The sequence below is a fragment of the Cotesia glomerata genome, linkage group LG3 (assembly GCF_020080835.1).
Source record: "Cotesia glomerata isolate CgM1 linkage group LG3, MPM_Cglom_v2.3, whole genome shotgun sequence".
NCBI lineage: Eukaryota > Metazoa > Arthropoda > Insecta > Hymenoptera > Braconidae > Cotesia > Cotesia glomerata.
In genome coordinates, this window is record NC_058160.1 from 26,264,966 (window position 1) to 26,282,559 (window position 17,594).

The 17,594-nt window shown below is 29.5% G+C and overlaps 3 protein-coding genes across 5 annotated transcripts; 1 reads left to right on the plus strand and 2 right to left on the minus strand.

Annotated features, from left to right (window-relative positions):
* Positions 1-116: 116 nt before the first annotated feature.
* LOC123262315 (histone-lysine N-methyltransferase KMT5B-A) lies at positions 117-6,103 on the minus strand. 3 transcript variants are annotated; one of them, XM_044724512.1, is made up of 4 exons: positions 5,559-6,103; positions 4,564-4,797; positions 3,579-4,234; positions 117-2,659 (listed from the first exon to the last, which is right to left on the minus strand). In XM_044724512.1, exons 2-4 carry the CDS (start codon positions 4,776-4,778, stop codon positions 216-218), a joined length of 3,315 nt encoding a protein of 1,104 aa, XP_044580447.1. In that variant the 5' UTR covers positions 4,779-4,797; positions 5,559-6,103; the 3' UTR covers positions 117-215. The 3 variants fall into 3 exon arrangements, with proteins under 3 accessions (XP_044580447.1, XP_044580448.1, XP_044580449.1); XM_044724513.1 differs by lacking the exon at positions 5,559-6,103 and adding an exon at positions 4,981-5,143; XM_044724514.1 differs by lacking the exon at positions 5,559-6,103 and adding an exon at positions 4,959-5,143.
* LOC123262318 (mitochondrial ornithine transporter 1) lies at positions 5,426-10,170 on the plus strand. Its single transcript, XM_044724516.1, has 6 exons — positions 5,426-5,515; positions 7,235-7,603; positions 7,803-8,039; positions 8,974-9,128; positions 9,212-9,484; positions 9,983-10,170. Exons 2-6 carry the CDS (start codon positions 7,519-7,521, stop codon positions 10,157-10,159), a joined length of 927 nt encoding a protein of 308 aa, XP_044580451.1. The 5' UTR covers positions 5,426-5,515; positions 7,235-7,518; the 3' UTR covers positions 10,160-10,170.
* A 121-nt stretch (positions 10,171-10,291) lies between these two features.
* On the minus strand, positions 10,292-14,697 carry LOC123262317. The gene is made up of 6 exons (XM_044724515.1): positions 13,493-14,697; positions 12,475-12,636; positions 12,254-12,403; positions 11,084-11,312; positions 10,627-11,010; positions 10,292-10,540 (listed from the first exon to the last, which is right to left on the minus strand). The coding sequence occupies exons 1-6, from the start codon at positions 14,569-14,571 to the stop codon at positions 10,421-10,423; spliced, it is 2,124 nt and encodes a 707-aa protein (XP_044580450.1). The 5' UTR covers positions 14,572-14,697; the 3' UTR covers positions 10,292-10,420.
* Between the last annotated feature and the right edge of the window lie 2,897 nt (positions 14,698-17,594).

The following is a 17,594-nucleotide window of genomic DNA, read 5'->3' on the forward strand; positions in this document are numbered from 1 at the left end:
TCCCCCTTAATAATAATAATAAAAACTCTAAAGATTTTATCATCCACCCAATCTTATTAATTAAAATTTATGCCGATATAGGAAAGAAAAAAAACTCGAGCCAAATACCTGCCATAACTTCAAATAAATCATTCGTATTTATTATTTAATCTAATAGTAATATTAAATAATCAATAAACCAATGAATTAATAATAAATCACTGTGATTATAATTGTTAAGAGTGAGGCAGGTCAATAGTGTGAGTTTCATTCCCGAAAATCAGTCGTAGTCTCTTCATTGGCGGGGGAGGTGGTGGATCGAGATTTAACTCACGTCTCTTGTGCCTCCTCTCGCGATCCCGGGTCTTGTGTTTCTTTTTGCGTTTAACAGAGCCCTCGACACCCTCGACTCTCAAAACTTCGTACTCGGGTTCAAAGCTGTCCTCGCTGAGACTAGTCCCAGACTCAACGAGATCATCAAGTACAGGTGAACGTTTCATACGTAAGGTAAGCTTTAACCTGCCACCAGGTCGCTCAGGTGTCGTCGGACACTCACGACAAAGTGTTTCACTTTGCCACTGACCTTCAGGTACTGGTTTACGTGAATGATTTGTCGTTTCTTTAGGATGAGATTCTGGAGAACTCAGCTGTCCGCCTGTGTCATTAGTGTTGTTGTTAATTAATTTAACATCGTCAACGTTGGTGGTTAAAATTGGCTCTTTAGCTGGCCAGGGCTCTTCGCGGATCAAAACAGGTGGCTCATTTTTACCACTCAACTCATTGTTTTTCAATGACTCACTCAACTTAATGTTTGAATTATCAGTAACACGAGAGTCAATATTTTTACGTCTGATAATGTCAATAGTGTCACTGATATTACTTTCATTGTCATTGAACTCATAAATGTCACCTTGAATACCCGAGTCATCATCAGCAGCACCCACTACCGTCGATTCACCCGTCTCCTCTTTAAGACACTCTTCTCTTCTTGAACTTCTGGTTAATCTGCCGTTCGTCCTAACCACTCTACCACTCCGTACCTTTTTAACACGCTCTTTATCAGTTACACCCACCGAATCTTTAGCCTTGCGTGTTTTAACGCCCCCAGATCTGCTACCGCGTTTGCTTTTTCTCCTAGACCTTGGACTGGTTTTTTCAACAGTCACCGAATATGAAGAAGAAAATGAAGAGCTAGATGAAAACGAAGACTCAACAAATGGTCTTTTTAGAGTCAAACTACGCGTATCTTCCGATTTTTTACCGCTAGATTGATCCTTCCATTTATTAAAATCTTCATCAGATTTATTAGACTGACTTCCTTCGCTGTAACCCGAGTCAAATTCTTGAACATCTTCTACCGTTTCCTTTTTAGAAAGTTTATCATCACCCGTTATAATATCATCACCGAATCTCGCGTGCTCTCCTACGCATGCTCGGGCTGTTGTTTCGTCATTATCTTTCGCAGCTCTAGTACTAGAACTAGAACTAGAACTATTACCCGAGTTTGAGTTTTTAGAAGCATGCATCGTAGAGTCAAACTGCCGATCGGTAAACTCACTCTCCGCGGGCGCTACTTTAGCGTCTATCTGAAGATATCTCTCAGTTTGACCTTCACCCTCGCTGTAATTTGTTTTGCGAGGTGTTTCACCGAGTGCAGGTGATTTTCTGTGCTCGATATCTCGCGAATCTCCCGATGACTGGAGAAGCGATTTGCGACGTCTTGTCATACCAGTAAATGAAGTATGACTGTTGCGCCAACGTTCTGCTGTTGATGTTGCATTATTAGTCTGCTCTAAATTATTAGGATGCAATAATTTCGAGTCTTTGTCTTGAATCTGCTCACATACACTAGAATCCGGTGAATTATTCTTTTTAGACTCTACTGCTACTGCTGCTGGAAGACCATGGACATTATTATACGATTTCTCAATAGAATTATTATCAATTTTAGCTGAAGGTACAGAGTTGTCATTAAATTCATCGGTTTCATTATTAGAAGCTTTTGTTAAGACTGAGCAAGTATGTAATTTAGTATTATCATTATTTAAATTATTATTGAGAGAACCAGGTGGATTTTCTTTAGATTCTTCAGCTAGACAATCAATCGCTGTACCATCATACTCGCTGTTATTTTTATTACTCCCGGTATGATGAATCGAACGTTCATCAATACTTGCACGGTTTCTCTTTGTAGCCGTTCTCTTTTGCAGTCTCGATGCTCGCAGGCTCTGACCATTGTTGACATTTACGTTGTTATTATTATTATTATTATTATTACTATGATTATTATTATTGTTATTATTATTATTGCTCTCATTTTTGGTAGTCTGTTGTTTATTACGTAGAGTCCGTGTTCCAGGACCAATTATTGAGGACGGATGAGGTCTCGGAGCTTGCAACGATTGTGTGTTAGTGGTATCTTCGGGGATAGTTGGTTGTTGTTGTGTTATATCCGAAAAACGACAGCCTTGAGCGATAAGCAACTCCGCGTCATATTTTGTTAATCCTTTACGACGTAACTCCTTTATACTGAGAGATTGTGGTGCTACAGCTGAATTACCAACAAGTACGGCATTTTTTTCCGTTAGAGCACCGTCTGCGTGGTGCTTAGAAGATCCGATAGGTTGCTGTCGGTGCTTCGTACGGTTTATTCGATTGTCTGTTTCCCTGAGACGATATCCTGTAATTATTTTTTTTTTTTAAATAGCAATAAAAACAATAAAAATTATGTTGTATTTATTTATTACGAAATAAGAGGATAGAGTGTTTATTTTTAAAAGATTATTAAACGATTTTGTAAAGGAAAAATTTTAAGTTTTAAATGAAATACTAAGGGGGGAAGTCCATGTAAAATTTTCAAAAAATCGATTTTTTTTTCGATAATCTGAAAATATAGTATATAAAAAATCTTGAATATTAACGAAGTTATAGCTAATATAATGGAGCGGGCTGAATGCGTATTGTAAAGGAGCGAGTAACTTAAAACGTGATTATCTCGAAACTGTATTTTTAAAAACTGCTCGTGTTGTAACTCAAAAATTTATCGACCGATTTGTCTGAAATTTGGTGAAACTTTTCTCTATATTATTGTCGAGAGGGCAAACCTAAAATTTCAAATATTTTGTGTTGATAAAATACTTTTTTGGGGTCAAAAATGTCAAAAAAATAGCCCCAAATTCTGACTTATTTTATAATTAATTTTATCCTTTTTTTTTTAATTTTAGAGGTTTATCCTTTTCGTTAATATGTCCTAAAAAGAAAACACTTTAATCATTTTGATTCAAATTAATGGTTGATGAGTGATAAATAGAGCAGTTCGGGACTTCGCGTCGGAGGCAGCAGATAAAAAATTATCCTGAGCCGCCATTTTGAAAAGAAAAAAAAATTACTTCTGTACTCTAGAAAGGCTTAATAAAGTTATGTTGAAATTTAAAAACAATAAAATTATTTTATCACCTTTAAAAATATTTTTAAAAAATGACCGATATTGAGGCTTTTACATGAACTTCCCCCCTTAATGTACACTTGATGTAAACTATTGTAAAATAGCTATTGCTAAACAAATTATTATTATTATTTTAATAATAAAAAATATTTACCTGTAGATAATTCATCCCCAGGTTTTTGACTTGCAAAAGCACCAGTGCCTCGTCTTTCGCAAGTCTCGCATTCACAGTAACAGTTTCCATCGCCAAAAAAATCTTCGCCGTAAAAGCAAGTGATTTCTTCGCCAACTTCAATGTCACGCAATACTTTTACACACGCAGTATCCCTTCCAGTAGCAACAAATTTACAATTAGCGCGGCAGTCGTGGTTTATGTAAGCAGCAGGTCCAAGCCACAGCTGAGCGCAATTTTTTCGACAACTGAACATCACTGAGAAATCATTTTTCCCCGGATGTAGCAGCGCAGCCTCTTCTTTCTCGCTCAACTCGGCGATGCAGCCAACGAGACAAGGAATTTTGTCGTGCTTCAACCACTTGCGTGTTGCGCATATCTTTGCGCCCTTCTGCCCCTCAAGTGAATACCTGTAGCACGGTTCGATAGCGAACCCAGAATCTTTGTCAAAAATCCTCAAATAACGATAGACATGCTTCTGGAGATTCAACTGCTGCTGCTTTGATTTTGCGTGCGGTAGTCTTGCTCCCCAGTCGCTACCCATCAATTTTTTGTATGTTTTTTCATAATTCTGGGTCTGCATAAAATCTGTTATCACTTTCCGAAGCTCGTCTTTATTAGCTTTCAACGGTCTATACCTAGATGAAAAAATAAAAAAAAAAATGTATTAAGTTTCAGGATTTTGTACACGGAAAGAATAAGATGACGATGGATATCATCCCAGATTATACTGAGTGAAAAAAAATTTCAGATAGTAACTAGTATAATCCAGATTAAAATGAGCATAATCTAGATATCACTGAGTATAATCCAGATATCACTCAGGATAATCTAGATTATACTAGCTACTATTTGAAATTTTTTTTCGCCACTGATATCACTGAGTATAATCTTGGATGATATCCAGTGTCATCTTGTTCTTTCCGTGTAGAAAAAAAAAAATTTTTTTTTTTTCAATTTCCTGTACCTGATGTTCATTTTATGTGAAACGAAACCCAAATAAGGGTCCAGCACAAGAGAGGTTGCAAGGTCGTCATTATCACAGAGTTCCTTAGGCGTCATGCCACCAGTGCCACCGCTAACTCCGTTTGGTTGCATCTTGTTGCCTACCGACCCTCCCAATCTCCTCTCCTGCTTCCGCGCTGCAGCTGACCCCTGAACTGACAGACTATCTACCACCATTCTGCAACCTTTACACTCACTATAAAAAAAAATAAAAATAATAACAATAACATAACAATATTTTATTTAAAAAAAAAAAAAAAAAAAAAAAATTAATTTGATTTTTTATTTTCATTAACAAGTTTAAAAATTTATCAACTTGTCTTAAATTTCATTCATTTATTTTTCACTCACACATACATATGATTGTGTAATTACGGACCAGTGCAAATATACGATTGCGTTGATATAAACAACGCTACATCGTGCTCAATACATAATCAATTTAAATCATAATAACAGATTCACTTAGTAATTGTCCGATAAAAACAATTATTTTATCAATTGTCAAACTTTAGTCACAACGTCTTTAGTCACCATAATTAATTATCTTAAATCTCCCGTTGTAATTTAAGGGGTTTATTATTTTCCGTGGTTGGAGTTGTGACTACTGAATGTCAATGGTAAAAAAAAATAATTGATTGAGAAAAAATAAAATACTCGAATAATGATTGGATATTATAATGCGCTGGAGTATGTTGAGTAAAATAAATAAAAATGAATGATAAATGATATTGTAAGTGTCAGTGTGTGACTGTCTTATGGATTTACTAATTTTGACAATTCTGACACGAAAGAATCTGGCGACCATGCCTTGAAATGTTTAATGGCTGCTGGCGAGCTTGTTAGACTCACTCATTGAAGCCCCAATAACGATTAATTTTATCCTCACTATGAAAAGGTCTCCTAATAAACAGGTAATTATTAAAAAGATTGTAATTTATTGATACACATACGTACCGTAAAGTGCCGCTCCTCGGAGAGGAGCTCCCACATTTCGTCGTTTAATCACTTGGCTTTTTTGGAACGCTAGGAGGACGCGTTCCGATCTATCATGGCAGATTGACCGAAACACTCACTCACCAATTTACTATCAACAAGTTTGGTGTATAAACCATTAATCTGCCAGCCGATTTATTGTTTAATTAACAATTATGGGTAATTTTTAAAATAAAATTAAACGTCAGTTGAGTCGAGATAGTTAACAATAAATTGTTGAATAATGAACGTTTGGGAACTACACGAAATCGCGTACGTCATGCCTACTTTTCTCACGAGCATGCCAATCTGGGGAGTTTTTTTATATTATTATTATTTTATTATTGGTTTAATTTACCACAGTTGATCACGTTCTGACATTGTCAAAAATAATAACTTTTTTTTTATTTATTTATCCTGTCATTTAAACTGACACAATATTCTTATTTTATCACTCTGAACACTGATAATTGTGTCGTTAATATTTATTTTACGATGGTTATCCAATGAAATTATTCTGTAGGATATTTTGTTCCGTTAGTTTATTTTTTAGTAACTCCAGAGTGGCAACACTGCGTTGCCATGACAATCCGACGGCGTCCTAGCCAGTCAAATCGTTGCTTGGTAACGATTTTTAATTCGTGCTTTCTTGCGCGGAAAATTTAAAATTCTAACCAAAATTTTTTATGACTCAAGTTAGCTGACAGCTGTCAAATTCTTTAATTTTTATAACAAATCAATTTTTATTAAAAAAAAAAAATGCTTCACGACATTAAAGTTAGCAGTCACTTGACTATTTTTTAATTTTTTTTAACAAATAAATTTGCTCCAAAAAATTATTAAAAAAAAATTGGATTTTTAAAATTTCTGTCAATTTTTTTTCTATTTTTTTTTTGCTATAATTTATTTGTTACAAAAATTTTTTAAATTATCAAATATCTGCTAAATTAATTTTGATAAATGCTTTTAAAAATTTTTACTAATCATTTTTTTTTTAATTTCTACATGTGCAATTTTTTTGATAAATATTTTTCAATTAATTATAATTTAATTATTATAAAAATCTAAAAAAAATTTTCGACGTCTGTTAAATTCAGTTTCATAATTTTTTTTAATATATTATTATTATTATTATTAATAAAATAATTCCATTTGAAAAATTAAATTTTACTTAAAAATTAATAAATAAATAATTTAAAAAATTAAACTTAAATATAAGATTATAAATAATAATAATAAAGTTAGCCGACGTTTTTAATTTTTTTTTTAAATAATTAAATTAGAACAAAATAATATTTTTAAAAATTGCACTGACAGTTTTTAAAGTTTTTTACATATGAAATTTTTTTTAATCATTTTTTTAATAAAAAAAATTCTAAAAATTTTTATATGTCGGCTAACTTAATTTTCATTTATAAATATACTTTAAAAAATTATTTAAATTCTGGATTCAAAAATATGTTTTAATGTTTTAATTAACATTATTAGTGAAAAATAATTTTTAATTACGTCTAATTAATTTAAAGTCTACTGATATTTATTTATTTTACAAATAATTACAACAAAGTGATATTATTGCTGTCACGCACGCGCAGAGTTTCAAAAGTGATCACATAATGTGTCATCAATAATTAATAAATAAATAATCAACACTTTAGCAATCTAGGAACTTTATTACGCATGTATAATAGATGTAAGTGAGCCTGTGTAGAAGAAAAATAAAAAAACTGGTGGGGGAATGTGTACCATGTGTCCATGTGTTCTGATGTAATCACTGAATTGCTGGCCAGTGGATCCAAGTAGCTCATTTCGTTAAATTTTGTTATCACTCATCAGTGCCCGGCTTATTTTCTATTTTTCCAATCTGTAACTAATATAATAACAATTGTTTAATAATTCCAAGCCAACAATAACTCGAAAAGAGCAACCAGAAGTTGAAAAAATGGCTCTAGAATCGATTGGATTTCAAACAAACAAATTACAACACCTCAAAACAGGCTTCATTGATTTTACTGCCGGGTCGCTGGGTAATATTTAAATATAATTAGTTTTTTAATTAACATTTATTTTGTGGTTGTTAATTTATTAATTAGTGCATTTAATTACATTAATACTTTAGTGGTATTAATGTTATCTGCTTTTTAAAGAAATGTTATCAGTTTAAACTTATCATGAATCACAAGATTAATTTCTATAATTTATTAGATAATGGATTTTATTTTACAGGTGGAATTGCACTTGTTTATGTCGGCCAGCCACTGGACACAGTTAAAGTAAAAATGCAAACCTTTCCTAGTATGTACAATGGCATGGTCGACTGTTTTACTAAGACATTTAAAGCTGATGGTTTAGCTAGAGGATTGTATGCAGGAACAGTTCCGGCTATTGTAGCAAATGTCGCTGAAAATTCAGTATTATTTGCTGCCTATGGTGGCTGTCAGACAGCTATAGCACGACTTATTGGTAACAAAATATATATTACTTGATCATGATACTAAAATTATTAGACATTTGAAAATATTTGATTTTTTGATTCAATAAAAATTACAAGTAAAAAAATATTTTTTAAAAATTGCACTTAAAATTTTTTCAAATAATTATTTGTATATCAGGAATGTGGACAAGATAGAATCATAATAACAAATTACATTATTATTTATGCGATGTTTCGATTATTTATTAGACCTTCCTCAGGCATCTGAAAATTACAAATGTTAATGACCCACAAAATAACATAATCATTGATACGATTACAATATTTACCATAATACGAATTATAACAATCACTATCTCACATTGCACAGTTTCCTTTTATTATTAGTATTATTACAGAAATAAATATTTTTTCAAAGTCTCAGCATGTCAAATTTTTTCTTTTAATAACTTTTTTCAACAAAAAAATTCTAAAAATGTAAAGATATCGGTTAATTTAATTTTCATTACTTGATCTGTTTATAAATCATTGCCAAATTTTTATTAATTTCTCAATAAAAATTAATTAAGTAAATATTTAATCATTTAAAAAATTTTATAACAAGTAAATTATGGTAAAAAAAATTTTTTTTTTATTTGATACGTAGAAATTTAAAAAAATATAAAATGTAATTTTTTTAAGCAAATTTATTTGTTAAAAAAAAATAAAAAATTAGTCTAAGATAAGAGACCCAGTTATTGACCGTGACCTAGTTGTTTGACACTTGCAATTTTATTCTAATTAAGAAAATTAAATGTTCTCAAAAAACCAATTTTCTTGAAATTTATAATTCAAAAATTGTATTTATTAATTTATTAGAGTTCATTTAATTTTTTTAATTAAAATAAAATTGCAAGTGTCAATAACTGGGTCTTTTACCTTAGTGACTGCTAACTTTAATGTCATAATTTTTTATCAATACAGGTAAACCTGATATAAAAAGTTTAAATTCATTTGATAACGCGTGTGCTGGTTTTTGTGCTGCATTTTTTTCTTCTTTAACTTTATGCCCAACTGAACTAGTTAAATGTCGGCTGCAAGCGATGCGAGAAGTTCAATCCCAGCAGGGTAATGTCACTGTAAGTTTCAATAATGAAATGACAAAATTCTACATTTATATAAAGTTGTAAAAAATAATTAAAAGCGTTAATTTTATCTTAAGCGACACATTGGTCCTTGGACATTAACAAAATCCATAATACGTGAAAATGGATTTTTGGGATTGTTTAGGGGACTCTCGTCAACTATTGCTAGAGAAATGCCCGGTTACTTTTTCTTTTTCGGTGGATATGAACTCACCAGAGGATTCTTAGCCAAACCTGGACAGAGCCGTGACGAAATTGGCCCGCTGAAGACAATGGCTGCTGGAGCTGTTGGTGGGACAGTGCTTTGGCTGGTTATTTTTCCTGCTGATGTTGTTAAAAGTCGTATTCAAGTAAGTCTTTTTAAGAATCAAAAGTAACTTAGGATAAATGCACCAATTATTGATCGATTAAGGTTTTCTTTTTTGTACTAAGCTATAAAAAAACTATTAAGTTATTAACTACAATTTGTAATCGATTTTATTAAAGTTAAATACTTAATTAATTAATAATAATTAATAACTATTTGTAATAAAAATTAACAAAATTATATTAATTTAAATCTTGAAATACTAAAATCACCAATTATTGACGCGTTGTAAACAAACATAAAATATTTTTTTTAAAGCTGTAATCACTGCGCAATAAATTGCATAATTTTTTATTATGATGATTAAATGTCATATTTTTTTATTTTCATACTTTAAGAAAAAAAAAACCCTTGTAAAATATTAATTAATTAACTTTTATATACATCGGTCATCTAATTGGTGACCGGTCAACAACTGGTGCATTTACCCTATAAATAAATTCAAAAATTTTTTTTTATACAAATAATTAATTATTTTTAGGTACAAAATTTAAGTGAACCTGCGATAGGTATTATGAAACAAATAGCAAGAAATGAAGGAATATCAGCGCTTTACAATGGGTTAAAACCAACACTCGTAAGAACAGTACCTGCAACAGCAACTCTTTTTGTTACTTATGAATACACTAAAAAAATGCTACACTCGGCTCTTGATTGATAAAACATACATGTAGTTATTGCTATTTATAATAACTATTTATTTTTACTAAAATAAAAAAGAAATAAAATATTACCTCAATTTAATATATAATAAAATAACTAATAAGTATAATAATAATCAACGTCTTCCTCGTATTAATAAATTTTTTTAATCATGATTATTATGAGTGTGTTATTGTAATAATTATTATAAAAATGTGACTATTATCTATCATAGTGTCAAGGATTAAGGTCTAGAGATAATGTATTTATATACATGTTATTTTGACGTTTGAATTTTTGATTGTACATTGACATCATGTTGTAATAAAAGCTCTTTAAGATACTGCTTCTTTTCTTTTAAAGTTTTCACTGACTGGTACCATGAGGCATGAGGTACCTGAAAGAAATTTTTTAGATAAATATATCTGTTGTAAAATGTGTACATAAAAAAAAAATCAAATAGATAAAAAATAAAATAATTACCACAATTGGATAGTAGCCAATTTTTTTGAGTTGCCTTATCTTAGCTTCTAAAGAACCACAGGGCTCGGCAGTGCCCCGGAAGAGATGATTGTGTGACGCAAGAATAAAAGCCAGCCATCTGCAGTCGGCTGGTTCTTTAGGAGCGTATTTTATTGAACTAAAATCGATTTTTTGAAAATGAGGAGCTGCTGGTACAATTTTATTTTCTTTATCGATGCACATTAAAACTTCGGATCTTTGTAAATGTGGTAGGAGTTGTAAAACGATGATCTCTTTTGAATCTACAACTTCTTTCAGGAGCTGGACAAACTCTAAAGTAAATCTTTGAAAAGACGGAATTCTTCCTGTTGGATCACCCACGTCTATTTCCGATGAACTGTATCGCTATAGATAAAATTTGTTATCAATATTTTGATGAATAATTTATTTTTTATTGTAACTATTAACTATTAATTACCTTGCTCAAATAATTTATAACTCTTTCTGGTAAAAAGGGACCTGTGTACTCCGGTACTTCGACTTTAAGCCCCATGTCGACTACCATGCATTCACGGCCGATTCTAAACGCATTATTATTAAACGCTTCTTTTAAAAATTCAGGACTCAGTACTTTTGCGATCAAGTCAAGAGGGTAGATTTCAGCGTAAGAAAGATGCATCAGCGAGGTGGTTAAACATTTTGGAAACCTTATAATAAAAAAAATTATTCAATAAATCACACCTTGATAATTTTGAAATTAAATTTAAATTATTAAATTAATACTAGCAACCTTGCAGTCACTATGTGACTGCCGTGACTTGTGAACTATAAATAAATAAAATTTTACTTTTTTAAATATTGACATTTTTAAAGATATAAGCTCATCCCGATGTTACACTCATCAAGAGCTTTCATTTGAGTACCCACATGCATTTTGATATATTTTTCATATGTACATATATATATAATACATATAAATATATCAAATATATGAAAAATTGATGTGGGTACTCAAATGAAAGGTCTCGATGAGTGTAACATCGAGATGAGCTTATATCATTAAAAATGTCAGTAGTTGACAAGATACAGGATCATTTCTTAATTATTGACGTTTTTTAAGATATAAGCTCATATTGATGTTACACTCATCAAGAGCTTTCATTTGAGTACCCACATGCATTTTGATATATTTTTCATATATACATATATATATAAATATATAAAATATATGAAAAATTGATGTGGGTACTTAAATGAAAGGTCTCGATGAGTGTAATGTCGGGGTGAGCTTATATCTTTAATAATGTCAGTAGTTCACATGATAAAAGGTCATTTCTTAATTATTGATATTTTTGAAGATGTAAGCTCATCCCGATGTTACACTCACCAGGAGCTTTCATTTGAGTACTCACATGCATTTTGATATATTTTTCATATATACGTATATATAATATATATAAATATATGAAAAATTGATGTGGGTACTCAAATGAAAGGCCTCGATGAGTGTAACATCGGGATGAGCTTATATCTTTAAAAACGTCAGTAGTTCTCAAGATACAAGGTCATTTCTTAATTATGTATCTAGTGATGACTATCCTGGACACAAAATTTTTCTTATTCTTTTAATAATATAGATTATACATACTTTTTTAACTCAGATGTTCGTCTTGGATTTCTTAACTCTTCAATTATTAATTTATATTGCAGCGATTCTTTCGGGTACTTAAAAATTGCCAAAGAAAACAACATCCTCTCCAAGTCTTTGAGTCTTGCCGTAGGTATACATGGCAGGAACCTTTAAATAAATTACCTTAATTAATAATCATAAAATAAATTTTTTCTCAGTTAACTGAACATTAAATTTACTTCTCCAGAACTTCATCTATGACTTCATTTTCATAGGCTAAAACAGTAGCTGCTGCATGAGCAGTATGGACAAGAGTAGCTGTAGAAACTGTTGGAATCCTCGGTTTTACAGCATACAACAATTTTCTAAACTTTCCCAAGTTATTCAAGCCCAAGCTGTACCTGGAAAAATATTCAAGTAAATTATCAATTATTTTTTTTTTAAAGTTCACCTTAAAAATAAAGATTTAATGATTAAATACTTAAATAATCTTTAGTATTGTAAGCTATAAATTATATGTTAAATTAACTATAAATTATTGGTGCTTCCAGTATTGAGGTATTTAAAACCAAACTGTTTAATTATTTAATGGAGTAAGAGACTTAAACTAAGTTACTTATTGTCTCTCTCGGAGTTATTATAAATAACATTGTTACTATTTTTGACTGTATAACTACAGATATCATATTAACCCATCTACCCTAGTTAAATCATATAAAAAATTAAATTTAAATCACATTATAATTAATCATAAGCATTTTTATTGTTATCTTCATTATATTCTAATTCTTATATTATTGTATCCATAATTGGAAAAATTATTTTGTATACCTTGCCATTTGGCAACAGCCTTGGCATTATTAAATAAATAAATAAATTAGTATGAAAATTAAGTTAGCAGACATTTTATAATTTTAAGAATTTTTTGAACAATTAAATTACGTCAAAGAAAATCTGAAAAAAAATTGACATTTAGAAAATTAAATAAATAAAAAATGCAATTTTTTATAAATAATTTTTTGGAGCAAATTTACTTATTAAATAAAATTGAAAACTTATCAAGTGACTGCCAACTTTAATGTCATTAAATTAGTATATCTAAGTGATCAAGATATTTTGTAATTAATTAAGTATTTATTTATAATAATGTCAAATTTTTATATATGTTATTCAATTGTAAATTATGTGACCTTGTTATTGGCCTTTGGCTGTTGGGTCTATTCTAAAGAAAATAAAATAAAATAAAAAATAAAATACCTGGTTATTTTCATGATAGCAGTAAATGAAATCTCTTCTATTTCATTAATATCTCTGATGCAATTATCAATTATTTTTTCTAACAACTGTGGATTTCTAATAGGAGTACTTGTTTTAAAAAATCCCATTGAAATAATACCCAGCTCATTGCCGGTAAATTGATTTACACATTTTTCAAGGCGATACTCTAATTCATACATATTCAAATCTGGCTTCCTCGAAATATTAAATAAAAACATATAATGTAAGTAATTTCCAGCTGTTAGTTTATTAGGTTTGCGTCCTAATTTTTTCATACATCTTAATACAAAGTTAGACTCCCGTGATTGACGTAAGTGATACCAGAGATCACATGTTTTCAGCCACTCATCGACACTCCAAAGATTCATACGCAAAAGGCACTCCTGATCCATAGCTTTTTCCAGTTCTATTAACAACGGTTGCTTGGTCGTTAACTGCATAGGGTACCACAATTCAATGTACTGGAACAGACTCCACAGCTCCTCATCGCTGAAATCATTGAGATATTTTTTCAGAGTTTGCAAAATATTCTTATGCTTTTCAACAGTCAGCAGTCCTGTTTTTTGGCGGCCACGGTGGAAGCTCAGAAGACGAAAGTCTTCCAGAACTTCTTCAGGACTGTAATCCTCGTGGTTTTTTTCAAGTATCCTCGCCACCACGTCCTCGGGTATGTCTTCTTCGGGAATTAATTGAGGAACTAGTGTATTTACTCTGCTACTATTTTTTAAAATTGTATATGCGTATAAATTTTCAGTTAGTCTAACAGAGTAAGCTTTTTCTGAGCTTTCAGCATCTTCAACTTCACTTTCACTTTCAGAGTCATTTTCTTCATTGTCATATTTTAACTGGCTGTTTTGTGATTGCGAATTTAAAGGTTTTGCAGACTGATACAGTGCGGGTGAAAGAGTATGAATTTGTTTTGAATTAGTGATTGTTTTCTGTTGATCATTGCAGACTGTTTTGAGGTTAACTTGACGAGTTATTACTCCTGATTGGAATCTTAGTCGTGATAATTGCTCCTGTACGCTCAATAAAATTCTCAATCTTCTTGAGAACATATTTAACTTGATTTTTTTTATAACACTTTTTTTTTTATTAATAATAACAATATTTTTTGGGATTGTAAACACTTGAGATAATCACATGGTCGACATACGGAGTTAAGAAAATGCCGTAAATACCGGGTGGATTTAAATTAACCGAGATAGAAAAAAATTTTTTTTTTATTATAATAAAGTTAGCCGACATTTTTGATTTTTTAATTAAATTAGAACTTAAAAATATTTTTTTTAAATTGCACTTACAGTTTTTCAAGTTTTTTAATAATGAAATTTTTTATTTTCATTTTTTTGTAACAATTTTTTTAAGGTAAAAATTCTATAGAATTTTTTTTATAAAAATTTTTAGATGTCGGGTAACTTTATTTTCTTTTTTTTTTTTTTTTTGTACAAAAAAGTAAAGTTTATAAAAAAACAATCATTCTGAATTTACATGACATTAAAGTTAGCCGCCATTCATAATTTTTTAATTTTTTTTAACAAATAAATTTGTGAAAAAAAATTATTTTTAAAAAATTGCATTTTTAATTTTTTTAAATTTCTACATGTCAATTTTTTTTCTCATTATTTTTGCCACACTTTATTGGTAAAAAAAATTTATAAAATTATTAAATATCTGCTAAATTTATTTTCATTAAATTTACACACGGAGTATTGAATAATAATCAATTGTCACGTATTGTTTAGTGCGTAAATAAAAACAATAATTGTTTGATAAGAATAAAAATTTAATTTTCAATTAAAAAATTTAATTTAAATATTTTTAATAATTAATTTTCTTTTTCAATTGTTGATTTTTGTTTTATATTTACTTGTTATTCAAATTTTTTTTATTTATTTTGAATTATGCGCGAAAACTCTACAGCGCATGCGCAACACCAGCCAATAAGCGACGTTTATTTTTCCCTCGTTTTTGCTCGCTCATCTCTCCTTCGACGCCATGTTATTATTCGTTCGAAACAAATGACACTAGTAGCATCGTCCTGATTTGCTCCAATATTTTTTAGTTTTTTAAATAATTATTACTCAATTAATTACGTTAAAGTCATAAAAAAACGGGAATTAATCAGTACAGGAGTAATAATTAATAAAATTTATCCGATGTCAGTGAATTAAAATAAAGTTTTAGAAACGGTCATTTGTTGTCTGTCGTACGTACATTCGGAGTTTTTTTTATTCTTTTTTCGGTTATTATAATTTTTAGAGTATTTTTATTACGGTCTAGTTAGTTTAAATATTAAAAAGATTGATATTTTTGATAAATTTTGTTAAATCATCCGCGAAATTATTCAGTGTCATCGGTATTGCTTTTACGACGTCACAACCCGCATGGATCAGTGTACCATGGTTGCTACATGTATACATAGATATATCTCCTCTGATAAATTTATTTCCAGTAATTAATTTTGTTTATGTTTATAGTGATCTTATAAATATTTATTTTAATTTTATTTAATTCAATTAAAAATTAATTAATTAATTAATTAAATCTAATAAATTAATCTAATTAATTAATTAATTAAAATAAAAATAAATAAATATTTTATTGAAGCAATAATTTTTAAACGGCGAAAATTCCAGTTTTTTTGTAAATAAATTAAATATTACTTGATATATATATTTAAAAAAAATTTTTTTCAATTCTTAATTTAATTTTATATTTAAAAACTTTTAGATATTTAATTATTAATCATTTAATAAACATCTTTATAACTCGAACAGATACCACAAAAGCTTTCAGCTTCACTAGTATTCAAGTTCGGTGGATCCCCATCGAAATTATGTAAAAAGAGAGAATATGTCTCTCGACCAATATTGAAGATGGAATGTCCATCCGTTGGCTTGAATTTAGATCTACTAGTCATTTGACCGCTAGGCGCTAAAAACTTTAACTTTTAGATATTATTTTATAATACTAAAGTTAGCCAACGTTTCAAATTTTTTTATTTTTTTTCATTTATTAAATTGGAACAAAAAAAAATTTTTTTTAAATTGCACTTCAAGTTTTTCAAGTTTTTTACAAATGAAAATTTTTTTCTTATTTTTTTAGAATAATGTTTTCAATAAAAAAAAAAAATATAAAAATTTTTAGTTGTCGGCTAACTAAATTTTCATATTATTTTTCATGAAAATCAAGTTAGCCAACATCTAAAAATTTTTAGACTTTTTTCTTATTGAAAAAATTATTACAAAAAAATTACATTTGTAAAAAACTTTAAGTGAAATTAAAAAAAAAATATTTTTTTGTTCTAATTTTATTATTGAAAAAAAATCAAAAAACTAAAAATATCAGCTAACTAGTATTATTTATTTTTGTCAGTATTTTTAAAGAAAAAAATAATCTAATTTTTTACATTTTCACTTTTTAATAAAAAATAATAATTTTTCAGAAAAATTGAATGAGAAAGCTGAATCCAAATGATTTGCAGTTGATATTCTAAGCTGATCCAAAGTAAGTAAAATAACAAATTTTTTTTAAAAAAACATCAATGTTTATTTCTTCTATAAATTGAATATTGAATTTTTAAAAAGTTATAAATACTTAAACATCATAAATTTATCCCGCCACTGTCAGCCATATCGTCGATTCCCTTGCGTACCTCGGTGGTCCATAAAGTGGTGCCACCAACCAAGTAGTGACTATGTTGTTGATAAGTAGAGTCAGACATAAAAAGTCAGATAGACAGCGTGTTAACAATCTTGTGACTCGTGTAACGTGTTCCTCATGTTTTTGTCAGTATAACAATAATTCTTAGCTCGTTGAATTTTTTAAAAGTTATTTCGTCGTTAGATTGGTAGCAAAAGTTACATTTTCACATCGTTAATCATTTTTACCTTCAACAACAACAATAATAAGCGTGACATTTGATGAAAGTAATAAAATGCGTGACAGACGTAGTGTTTTTGTGTGAAAAAATTAACCGGCTCCGGATGTTCCGCCCACACGAGAATAAAATCACACGTTGGAACACGAGAAGCGTACTAGAAGAATAAAATATAATAATTGAGATCATCAGCGACAA

Excerpts from the sequence above, each read along its gene's own strand:
- LOC123262315 (XM_044724512.1), bottom strand. The coding sequence starts at position 4,778 with ATGGTGGTAGATAGTCTGTCAGTTCAGGGGTCAGCTGCAGCGCGGAAG. Across the intron at positions 4,235-4,563 it reads TCACATAAAATGAACATCAG|GTATAGACCGTTGAAAGCTA; the intron begins GTACAGGAAATT and ends TTTTTCATCTAG. Across the intron at positions 2,660-3,578 it reads TGGGGATGAATTATCTACAG|GATATCGTCTCAGGGAAACA; the intron begins GTAAATATTTTT and ends AAATAATTACAG.
- LOC123262318 (XM_044724516.1), top strand. The coding sequence starts at position 7,519 with ATGGCTCTAGAATCGATTGGATTTCAAACAAACAAATTACAACACCTC. Across the intron at positions 8,040-8,973 it reads AGCTATAGCACGACTTATTG|GTAAACCTGATATAAAAAGT; the intron begins GTAACAAAATAT and ends TTATCAATACAG. Across the intron at positions 9,485-9,982 it reads TTGTTAAAAGTCGTATTCAA|GTACAAAATTTAAGTGAACC; the intron begins GTAAGTCTTTTT and ends AATTATTTTTAG.
- LOC123262317 (XM_044724515.1), bottom strand. The coding sequence starts at position 14,571 with ATGTTCTCAAGAAGATTGAGAATTTTATTGAGCGTACAGGAGCAATTA. Across the intron at positions 12,404-12,474 it reads ATAGATGAAGTTCTGGAGAA|GTTCCTGCCATGTATACCTA; the intron begins GTAAATTTAATG and ends ATTTATTTAAAG. Across the intron at positions 11,313-12,253 it reads CGAACATCTGAGTTAAAAAA|GTTTCCAAAATGTTTAACCA; the intron begins GTATGTATAATC and ends TTTTATTATAAG.